At 36.8% G+C, this 12,405-nt stretch overlaps 1 protein-coding gene and 1 long non-coding RNA gene across 6 annotated transcripts in view; one reads left to right on the forward strand and one right to left on the reverse strand.

Moving 5' to 3' along the window:
• The window catches only part of LOC128014099 (neural cell adhesion molecule 2-like), a 376,809-nt gene that overhangs the window by 353,726 nt on the left and 10,678 nt on the right, over positions 1-12,405 (forward strand). For all 3 annotated transcript variants that reach the window (XM_052597383.1, XM_052597544.1, XM_052597465.1), the window contains exon 15: positions 6,124-6,298. In XM_052597383.1, coding sequence (XP_052453343.1) covers positions 6,124-6,298 — 175 coding nt within the window. The remainder of the gene's footprint in view (positions 1-6,123; positions 6,299-12,405) is intronic.
• Positions 1,094-3,787, reverse strand: LOC128014404 (uncharacterized). 3 transcript variants are annotated; one of them, XR_008183540.1, is made up of 4 exons: positions 3,566-3,787; positions 2,000-2,168; positions 1,567-1,720; positions 1,094-1,348 (listed from the first exon to the last, which is right to left on the reverse strand). It is a non-coding gene; the product is annotated as an uncharacterized LOC128014404 (long non-coding RNA). The 3 variants fall into 3 exon arrangements; XR_008183559.1 differs by lacking the exon at positions 3,566-3,787 and adding an exon at positions 2,523-3,061; XR_008183556.1 differs by lacking the exon at positions 3,566-3,787 and adding an exon at positions 2,263-3,061.

Here is a 12,405-nt window from a genome sequence, read left to right on the forward strand (position 1 = left end):
CGGATAGATATCTTCGTCGGAAGGAAGATTGGGCCTGTGATAAGATGACGGACAGCGCGAACCGAATGCTGACAGAGCGAACCGAATGCTGACAGACGGTCTATGCCGAAAAACTGTCGTGGGACAGGAGGTAGGAAGACTGGATATATATACGCGTGCGTGCTATAAGATGATTAGCTAAACGAGATGCACCTGTACCAAATTGGATGATTATCTGATCGTGCTTCTCCCGAACTTTGTTAATAAAACCACATTTCAAACTGCGTTATAACCGAAACATGACCAACATGGTCATATCAAAACAGTTCACCCAAAAGTGAAAATTCTGTCATTTCTCACCCTCATGTCATTCCACACCCTTAAAACCTTTGTTCATCTTCACAACACACATTAAGATATTTTTTATAAAACCTGATGGCCCAGTGATGCCTACATTGCTAGCAAGATCATTTCCCTTTCCAATGCCCAGAAAGGTACTAAAAACATATTTAAAACAGTTTATGTGACTACAGTGGTTCAACCTTAGTGTAATGAAGCAATGAAAATACTTTTTGTGTGCCAAAAAACTAAATAATGACTATTCAACAGTATCTCGTGATGGATGACACTGCTTCATGAAGCTTCAAAGCTTTATTAATCTTTCAGTTCAAATCAGAGCATTTCAAACTGCCAAAGTCACATGATTTCAGTAAATGAGGCTTCGTTACGTCATAAGTGTTTTGATTTCAATGGTTCGTGTGACTTTTGCAGTTTGATACACGTTCTGAGCAAATGATTTGAAACAAAAGATTCGTAAAGCTTCCAAGCTTCATGAAGCAGTGTTTTGAGATCGCCCATCACTAGATATAGTTGAATAAAATCGTTGTTTTGGGAGATGGGGGTGGGGGGGGGGGTTGGCAAAAAAAGTATTCTCGTCGCTTTATAATATTTAGGTTGAACAACTGTAGTCACATGAATTGTTTTAAAATGTTTTAGAGGCTTTCTGGGCATTGAAAAAAAGAAATGATCTTGCTAGAAATGCACGCTTCACTGAGCCACATCTTAATGTGTGTTGTGAGGATGAACGAAGATCTTACGGGTGTGAAATGACATAAGTAATTATTGACTTAATTTTCATTTTTGGGTGAACTAATCCTTTAAAAACCACAAAGACATTTTCAGATAGCTATCATCATTAAGGAATAGACCAATATTGCCAAACAAGTCATACAAAAAAAAGTGATGCATGACTGACCGGAAGGAGCCGCGCACTTGCAGAAGTCATACAAACTTTCCATCAAACAGATAAAAATCAACCAAATAACAATTATGCTCCAGATGAAGTTCCATCCCAGGATTCAAAGTGTGACTAGAAATATTGAAAAGAGTAAAGAGGACAATACATTAGATATATTACAAAACATAATAATACTTTCAGAAACAAATAGGGGGAGGACAGATACAGTCAGAGACAGATACAGGGATGAGAGGTACAGTCAGAGAGAGACAGAGGGATGAGAGGTACAGTCAAAGGCACATAGAGAACAATAAAAGGAAGACGCAATCTTGGTGTGTGTGTATCCTTACATTTCAGAAATTCCATTGGAATTTGCACAGAAGAGTGGCAACATGTGGGTTGACTGCCACACATTTTCTTCTGTATCACTTGTCCTGTTTTTATTTCGATGGCACTTTTCCCTTGGCTTTGGGTCCTCTCTCTGGATTTATGCCCACAAAGCACCTAAAGGGTCATGAAACAGACAATATGTAATTAAGAGCGGTTTTAGGACCTCCAAGAAAGTTGGAGATGTCCACTAATAATAAAAAAAAAACATATTTAACTCAATAGCTTGCTGGTGTTAAATAGGGAGACAAATATATTCTCTTCTCGAGTTAAGACACATTGTTTTAAAGGCATCAACAGAAATAACACTGATAACATAACATTATTAAAAGGAATGTTCTGATATAACTTATCTATAAAATGCTGGTTCTGAAGTTGTTAGAATTCAACCATTACCTTTGAATGAACTCCAAGGTACACACTGCTTCCTCCTGATACTCAAGATTAAACTAGTAATAAGCAGCAAACAGAGTGGCAAGGCCGGACAGGAAACTGGGCTGAGTGCCCTCACACACCACCTCGCCTTCAATACTCAGCATCCAGTGCCCACTTGTCAAAGTGTCTCCTAAAACAATCAATATCACAATAGTAATTAATACCTATACCATTTTTTTTTTTTTTTTTTTTGTATTTCAGATTTTTACATTTACATTACATACTATATTTAGTAGGGGTGGGATAAAAATGTGATTCTTAAATGTATCGCAATGCATAGGCAGACGATTCTGAACTGATTCACAAATGTCAAAAATAAATTTTCTAAACGTTAATTAATGTAATGTTGACGGAAAGTAAAAGGCGGATCTCTGAAACGCGGAAGTGCATGCCCAGACAGTCTGTGACATGCACATATTTCTTTTACTGTCTATGGTGTGTATCCACTGGCGCAGAGCAAGCGTTTTGAGACCTATAACGTTACTTGAGCGTTTTCAGTCCATTTAATGGAAGTTGAGCTTCCATAGTTGCATATGGTTTGTGGTGGATCGATTATGCAGCAAAATGCCTCCTAATGTGAAACAGACTGCAAGCATTTTGTTTTTTTCTTCCTGAACCTTCTGGTTGTTCGTTCATTTGAAATGACTCGAAAAAAGATTCGTTCATTTTGCTGAACGAGACTCAAAAGTCCGATTCGGTAAAATGATCCGAACTTCCCATCACTACAACTGATGATAAGATTCAAGTCATAGACGCAATAAAACAACTCGTTTGTTTATTGGTCAGTGTCGCGCATGATCAGTTCATTTGTTCAAGTGTCACCGCACTGATAAGGAGCATTTGTGCACCCTGTGCCAAAATACACACAAGATTTGCCGGCCGACATAAATATAGACACATATATATAAATAGCATATTTAATAATTTCAAGGAAAACGTATTTGGTCGCCCTAAGGTAATAAATTAGGCTAACTATACAAAGCAGACTTTATATCAAACAGATTTGTTAAAGTTTTCACATTAACGTTACCTGAAATTAGCAAATGCTCAAAAAAAATCTACATCTCACTGGTTACGTTAACCTCTTAGAAAAGCACCACTGAGAATTTATATGACACACACATCCTCCGTGAGCGACCCTGACTGACCGCGAGGCTTTAGAAACGCGTTTTATTTCGGCGCCCGTGTTAACAGATGACTGCATGTGCAAAGTTGTTTTACATCATAAAATAATCACGACGAAGTGTGCTGATAAACACTAAGTTACAGTGAATATAAACTATTAGCACTGAAACATGTCATTCATAACGAAGGATTCCAGAGATTTTCTGTCCATGGCTGCTATAGCGCCGGGGGATGTGTGAAATCCTACCGCGACCGCGCTACTGAAACCCCGCGCAATTCTGCCTCGCGCCCCGCGGACGGATGATGCTTGAATCTGGGGTTACCAATATAATCCGCGAATGTAGATGCATTCATATACTATAAACTACCAAACAAGAAATATAAAAAACTGAAGTCACTTACCACAGTTGTGAATCACTCCTCTTGTCTTTAACGTTAATCTCCTCGACCGTTGACGATGCGGCTCCGAAGATTTGAAATTTACAGCAAAATTCTGTAAATTTGAGTCAGACCTACACGTGACCCCAGAATGCATTGCAGTTTACAGCAATATGCTGTATTATTAAAAAACAGTCCGCGGCTGTAAAATAATGCTGTAATTTTTACAGCAATTCATTACAGTGTGTGATAGAAAAGCAGACTGGAGTGTCTGATTGTAGATTCCCACAGACAGGAGATAAAGTAAAGGAAATCAAATAATTCCAAACATATTAGGTTAGGATGAGAATATTGGAAACTAGACTTTCTACCTTTTACTACTTATTATGTATTTTGTGCACAATTATATTGCATTTTTGATGCAGTCCATCAAACCTCTGAACTACTGGAGATTAATTATTGCGTCACAAATGAAAAATACTGTCATTATTTACTTATCCTGCTGATGGTGACCCTCATTTTATTTAATTATTTTTTCCTGTGGAGACTTTTGCAGAATGACAACCTATAAATTGCCTAAAACATCAAAGCACAACAATGATGCTACTTAAGTAGGGTTATTATTGTGAATTAACTTGCTGACCTTAAAGTTTTGATTGGTGGTCTACATATAACTCAGGAGTGGCTTAACAAGAGGAGTGCAACAACTGTATCCAAATTCCTTGACACGTCTGTGTGTGGTGGCTCTTGATGCCTTGACCCCAGCCTCAGTCCACTGCTCGTAAAGTTCGCTTAAATTCTTTAATCGATTTTGCTTGACAATCCTCATAAAGCTGCGGTTCTCTCAGTTGGATGTGCATCTTTTCTTCCACTCTTTTTCCTTTCACTCAACTTCTGTTAACATGCTTGGATACAGCACTCTGTGAACAGCCAGCTTCTTTGCCAATGAATGTTTGTGGCTTACCCTCCTTGTGAAGGGTGTCAATGATTGTCTTCTGTACAACTGTCAGATCAATCTTCCCCATGATCGTGTAGTCTAGTGAACCAAACTGAGGGACCGTTTTGAAGGTTCAGGAAACCTTTACAGGTGTGTTGAGTTGATTAGTTAATTGGCATGTCACCATATTCTAATTTGTTGAGAGAGTTTGTGGGTTTTTGTTAAATGTGAGCCAAATCATCAAATTTAAAAGAACCTAAGACTTAAATACTTCAGTGTTTGTGCATTAAATTTATTTAAAACACAAGTTTCACAATTTGAGTTGAATTTGAGTTGAAACTTTTTCACAACATTCTAATTTACTGAGAAGCACCTAACTTTCAAACAACAAACTTAACTACTCCAAAATTACTTTTTACATTTAATTTAAGTGGAAAACAGAAAATCTAAAATAAATATAAAATAAAACTGAATTCAAAATAGTAAGAGAAACTACACTCTAAAAAACACTGGGTCAAAAACAACCCAATTTGGGTTGTTATTAACCCAAGGGCTGGGTAAATATAGGACAGAACCCATCTTGGGTTAATTTTACCCAGCAAATTAGGTTGTTTATTTAACCCAGCATAAGGGGTTGATTTAACCCAGATAAAGTTAATTAATTAATTACTAGATTAATAACTTATTTTTAACTTCATACATTAAATAATGTTTACAGATTAACTTAAATCCTCTAAACTTTTCTAAAATAATCCACACAACCACTCGTTTGCATGTTAACTTCCTTTATTTTCCTTTTATTATCATTTAAAGCATTGTTTATATCGTTTTTAACAGGCTATACATATTGCCCATATTTAAACTCGTTTAACAAACAATACAACTAAAAATTAAACGTTAAACATAAGTAATTTACGTATTATTAACCAGTCTCTGTCGCTCTGTTTCCACCGTCACTGCGCTGCGTCGCGCTAGTTCGTGACCGAGCTGGAGTCGTGTTCGGCGGGGAACTGCTATACTGTGGTTGCCTTTATAAGCTGCACAAAAACAAACAGTAAACAGCTCTGAGGCAATATTTGTATTCTGTATCTTTATGAATAAAATAGTTTATTTTATGCAAAGCATCAGGCTTTTCCATCACAAGACTGTGACACTCGTTAAAAGTGATTCTTACCGCGAGCCATGCTGCTCTGCATAAAATTGAACGATATTCATCACAGTAATGATTTTATAGATAAATAAAATGTATACAGACCTGTATTTTACCGACGAATGTGTCAATTCTGACCCAGGATCTGAGTAATATAAAAACTACCCAAACATTGGGTTGTTACATTTGACCCAGTAGCTGCAAAACAACCCAAACACTGGGTTGTATCGTTTGACCCAGGAGCTGGGTAACACAAAAACTACCCAAATACTGAAAAAATAACCCCAAAAAATTACCCAAAAGGCTCAACCCAGCATTTGGGTTAAAAAAATAACCCCGGGTTTTTTAGAGTGTAGAACACTATCTCAATGATACTAAAATAACACCGTTCTGAAGTCCCGTGATGCTTTGTGTTTGCAACGGACCCAAATAAATTAGAGAATGAATGAAGTAATTTTGTTATCAGTGAGATGTTTGTGTGCTGTCTGTGTGCAGGATAAAGAGGAGCAGTGGATGACCAAGCTGGTTCCTGGCATGAATGATTTTGCGCTGCTACAGCCGCTGCAGTGGAACACGCTCTACATCGTGGAGATCACTGCACGCAATGTCAAGGGCTTGTCAGAGCCCACCTTCTTCCAGTTCCTTATGCCACAGAAACCTGACATCACAGGTAAACGCGCATCCTTCACCACTTCTCATCTGCCCCACAGCCCACAGGCTAGTGCTGTTCTGCTGAATTGTATCAAATTAACAATGAATTAATTTGCTTTTATTATCCAGAGTTTGGCTGCATCCCACTTCGCATATAATGTACTGTACAGGCTCTGTTACAAACTCTACATAGGGGTTGACCTTCTGATATGCATCCTAAGTGAACTGGCATTTCACAAGCTAGTGACATAAAGGAGGCAGAAGTTTGTATCTTCCTATCAGCAGCTTACTGTAGTTCATAGTATAAGTATGTGAACTTCAGCAGTGAGCAAATAGGATTTATAAAACAGGGTCATCTCAGACGACAAGAACATTCCTCATCTGTAGTCCTGCTTTCCTCATCGGCCCAATATGATAATCTGGGTGACGTTTGAAGGCATGGGATAAAAAAGGCTATGTTAACGCGAAGTCACGGTTGATCAGGGCTGGTTTCAGGTCTCTGGTTGCATGAGATGAGGCGCCTGCAGCCAGTCATCAGATGCACTGCAGCACGGCTATGTGATTCGCTGATGCAGTTTGAAGAGCAGATCATGCTGACTTATACTTTACACACTTATCTGGACAAACTTAATCACGTGCTTAACATAAGATACAGATGAATCTCATGAAATATGTTTCGGCACAAAATTAAATGAAATACCAAAGACTTTGTATGTTTGAAAACTAAATGAAGCCTGTTTTAGGACCAACAATGTTTACTCTTTTTGTTTGTTTGTTTGTTTGTAACTCTTACTAAGTCTATTTTTATTTTTGCTTAAATTATCATATTTGTTTTAATCACCATATATTGGGCAGTACAACAAATTCGGTAACACTTTAGAATAAGGTTCCATTAGTTAAGCTGCAGTAGGGAACTTTTGACGCTCTGGCGGTTAATAAACAGAACTGCTTGCGTCTTGCGGAAGAACATCGTAGCCGGAACTACTTCTCTCTGTTTATGTCTATGAAGAATCACAAAGGTACTGGGTTACTCCGCCGCAGTATCCCCGAAGCAATCTAAAATAGTCAGAATATAAACACTTATTATAGGTGCACCCTAGTGATTCAGGAAAAGCTAAAAACACGGTTTGGAAAATGGATTCATGGTGTACTCGCTTATTATATACATTTTTCTACATTTTGAACACAAACAAAGTTACGGACCGCAGCTCTGATTGGTTGTTTTTTACCGGGAGCGCATGACTTTCTGCAAATGGCAATAGGACCACTGGGAGGAGCCAGAGGAGCTTGATTTTTTCACAGATTATCTGTCTCATATTCTACTGTCAGGACATAATGACAGGTTTAATAAATATGTAAAAATATATTTTTTTACAAAAGTTCCCTGCAGCACCTTTAATGTTAGTTAACTACTTTCGTTAACATGAACTAAGCAAGAACAATCATTCTACAGCATTTATAAGTCTTAGTTCATTTTAATTTCAACATTTACTAATGCATTATTTAAATCAAAAGTTGTGCTTGTTAACATTAGTTAATACACTGTGAATTACCATGAACTAACAATGAATAACTGTATTTTCATTAACTAACATTAACGAAGATGAATAAATAAAGTAATAAATGTATTATTCATTGTTTGTTCATGTTAATTAATACATTAACTAGCATTAACTAATGGAACCTTATTCTAAAGTGTAACCACAAATTCTACTGTGTAAATACTTGACAATTTTATTAATGTTTAATTTTCCATTTTTCATATTACAATTATGAGAATTTTCGGTAAATGGTGATTTGCAATTATTTATTTATTTATTTATTTTTATAATGTATATATATATATATATATTTTTACTACAATTATAGCATTTTTAATCGCCGCAAATTTGGGAGTGAAGCTCATACTGCTATTTTAACTAATTGATTGATTAAGATACCAATGCAAAATTTTATGTTTCTCAGTTTTTACTGTTCATTTAAAAACATAATAATAATAATAATAATAATAATAATAATAATAATAATAATAATAATAATAATAATAATAATAATACATAAGCATATTGTCATTTAGAGCAGATATTTGCAGAAATTGAGAACTGGTCAAAAAAAACGAAAAAAAGATGCAGTGTTTTCAGTCTCAATTAATGTATAGAAAACAAGTTAATATTCAAGTTTACACACAATGCTAAAGTTTTAACTTAAAAAGAGTTCAGAGATCAATATTTGGTCCAATAAAGTGACGTGGCATGTCATGTAGCCAAGTATGTTGTCCTATACTCGGAATTTGTGCTTTGCATTTAACCCATCCAAGTACAGTGAGCAGTGGGCAGCCATTTTTCCTGCGGCACCCCGGGGGGCAGTTGGGGGTTCGGTTCATTCACTCTACCTACAGTCCATGCCATTACCAAGACTCGACCTGCAACCATTAGGCCACAACTGCCCCTAATTACCAGCTGTGTTCAATCACAGCTTTCATGTGTCTTGGCATGCTCTCTGTTTGATGACTTTATGCCACTCCTGACACAAAATTCAAGCATCTCTTTGTTTGATGGCTTGTGGCCATCCGTCTTCCTCTTGATCAGATTCCAGAGGTTTTCAGTGGAGTTCAGGTCTGGAGATTGGGATGGCCATGGCAGGGTCTTGATCTGGTGCTCCTCCATCCACACCTTGATTGACCTGGCTGTGTGGCATGGAGTTGTCCTCGGAGTTGAGGAACATTGCCAGAGCAGAAAGAAGTGAGTTTTCTTCCAAGACAGCCTTGTACATTGGCCTGATTTATGTGCTCTTCGCAAAGACAAATGTGCCCGATTCCAGCCTTGCAAAACAAAAACAAAAAGTTAATCACTGATCCTCTTTCAAATTGCACAGTGGGTGTGAGACACTGTGGTTTGTAGGCCTCTCCAGGTCTCCATCCAACCATTAAACGACCAGTTGTTGGGAAAAACAAAAAAGTTGACTCCTCAGAGAAGGTGACCTTATTCCAGCCCTCTACAGTCCAATGCTTATGGTCTTTTGCAAACCTCAGCCTGGCTCTTGTTTGCTTCTCATGGATAAAGGGCTTTTTTTCTAGCTTTGTATGACTCCAGCTCTGTCCCTAGGAGCCTGTTTCAAACCGTCGTCCTCATGCATTTAACATTTGCCATACACGAATAGATGCTGATTTAAGGAACATTTGGAGTGGTCTTTTAATCTTTTCCAGAGCGATTAAAATACTTCACACTTTAAAATCTGCATCAATATTTTATTATTATTATTATTATTATTATTATTATTATTATTATTATTATTATTACAGTAATGAGAATTTGGGGATATTGTATTAAAGTACATTTGTACTAAAATATTTGTATTTTATTTTTGATCACTATAAATTGAGAAGTGCAGCAAACAGTACTATTTGTAAATAAGTCACAGTTTAAATATTGTATAATATAATATTGTATTTTTCCCCATTACTGAAATTAGAGTTTGGGGTTAAAAGTTAAATTTTTTATTTTTATTTTTATTATTCTATTCTATTACAGCACATCAGCACAGTATGATAATGTAATGGATCATGATGATTCCAACTCTACCTTCCAACAGTTTGATTTCATTTGAAATAGCATTGAGAAGTATCAGTGACTGAGTTGGCCGAGGTTCACACAGATCTTCTGTGGTTTCTGTGCCACTCTCCTGCATTGACTATATGTGTCTGATTAATAATGCAAGTGGAATTAGTTCAGCTGCTGCTGTTTGATTGATGTTTAATATCTGCAGTTCATCACATAACATACATTAGCTACCTTTACTGGTAAGAAGTGATGTGAGCTGTGATATGGACAGTCTTTATCACTATCAGTTTGCTCTTTAAATTATCAGGGGTTATGGTGTTAGTTTATAGATTTTTGATTTGTGTCAGTTTTCATACCTGATCCTATATTATATTGAGTCAATTAATTTGAATAAATAAATAAATAAATAAATAAATAAATAAATAAATAAATCTTGATAATATGTAGTAGAAAAAACTTTCATAGACAAAGGCAATGGGGGCACAAAAAGGCTCTAATGTAAATTAAGTTTCTTCACAGTAATGATATAAAATGAAGCTGCCAATTTAAATACTTTTTTTTTTAAATAATGTTTCTGACATAAATCACAAGGCCATCAAGATTTATTTTACTTATTATTACTTGTTGTTGGGAAATATAGTGCAAAAGTTGCAAGTGATAGTGAGATTGTGACCCCCACCTTCACTTCCAATTTAACACAGTCCAACCAAGGTAGGGGGCCATGGAGTTGGGAAAGTTTTTGGTAGAAGGCAGGTGGCCAGGGTAGTGTCAGCAGGACAGGAGTCCTCCAGGGTGGCACCAGTGATGCTGGAAACCACGGTGGCGTCGACAGCAATGGAGACCATGGAGGAGCTGAGTCTCTAGGAAGCCATCAGTTGGGCATCTTTAGCATAGATGACTTCTGGCAGGCCAGCAGGTTTGATGATTTTGTGGCGGTTCGGCTGAGAAATGGAGGAACAGAAAACAGCCTTCATGGCCATGATGAGGGAGCAGGAAGTGGTTTCCTTGAGCATGATGTGGGAGCTAGGAGCACTGGAGATCAGACCAGCCTCCATGGCTGAGATGAGGAAACTAAAAGCACTGGAAATAAGAACGACCTTCTTGGCTGAGATGGGGGAACTAGGAGCACTGGAGATAGGATTGGCCACTATGGTTGGGGATGGGAATTTTCTCGAAAGGAGTTACAGAGATATGTGCTGCTCACCCACAAACAAAATGGCTGTAGCCTTCAAGGACAGCACAGTACTGTCTAGGCTGAGCTCTGAGAGTTAGGCAGGCTTCTGGCTGGGATCTGAATTTGGGGCGGACACTGTAGCGGGCTCTGAAAATTCCCTCTCTGGAGTGGGTTCCGCAATTTTGCTTTTTAGTGCGGACTCAGAGATTTTGCTCTCTGGAGCATACATGGAATTTAGGGACTGGCAAGAAGGAAGCATGGAAGGTGTTCCGTTGTATGCACCATAATCTGGGCAGTACAGAAAATATTACTAATATTACTGTAAAAATCCCTCTATTTAAATATTGTATTAATATTTAGTTAATTCATAAATATTTTTCCACATTACTGTAATGAGATTATTAATTTTTATATAGTATTCATATATTTTTTTCATGTTAATAATAGCAATTTTGTTTTGGGTTTTTTATTAAATGTTTTATTAGTTTTAGTAATTTTAGTACTACAACTTAAACTAAATGAAAATTAGAAATGTTGCTTATGTATAGATATGAAAATGTAAAAACTACATGAGAACAGAAAATATAGAAATAACATCTCATTTAAAAAAATAGTATAAATGACCCTACAATTTCATATGAGGCTGAATTTTTACGAAAACATTCTATGATTGTCAAGAAAAAGAAAGTGTGGACTAAAAACGGTGATTTCTATCAAAGCATATTAAAATCAGTATTTAAATACTAAACAATAATGGATACTACTAGGTACTAAATAAAATGGTAAAAAAAAAAAAAACTTACTTTTATTCCAGATTTTAGGTTCAAATCTATCTGAATGTATGAGTGAAAATGTGTATTACTTTTTAGAACCTTTAGCAGTCAGCAGCAGACAGCAGGCATTTAGTAGTTGGGGAACAGATTGCTGGTTTCAGGTCAGCAGACGCGCTAAAGGCCCTGACGGTGCCTGTAAAATGCTACGTGGGCATGAAAATGATGATATGGACATTTGGCTCCATATAATATTGTATGATAGCAATGCTTCACACAGGACAGTCAATTCAGTGGCATTAGGGCCATTTTTGTAAGTCATTTAGCGCTTTATTGGCAGATAATGCTAGTGAAACTCACCAGCAGTAGAAAAGGAGTGTATTTTTAAAAGGCGTCCATAATTGCACTAACGGACTGAAAACCAAAAATAACTCAGACCAGGGCTACATTACACAAACAGGTTAAAATATTAATGTTTTTTGCTGGTTAGAGTTCATTACAGGCCTTTTCAGATGGAAGTTTTTACAGCATGGCATTATTAAAAAGGGTGAAAAATAAGGTGTGAGCTGCTATTCATGTTATTGTTATAGCTCATTTGCATCAGTTTTTATTTCCTGTAATG

Source organism: Carassius gibelio, chromosome A1 (assembly GCF_023724105.1).
Source record: "Carassius gibelio isolate Cgi1373 ecotype wild population from Czech Republic chromosome A1, carGib1.2-hapl.c, whole genome shotgun sequence".
In the NCBI taxonomy this organism is placed as follows: domain Eukaryota; kingdom Metazoa; phylum Chordata; class Actinopteri; order Cypriniformes; family Cyprinidae; genus Carassius; species Carassius gibelio.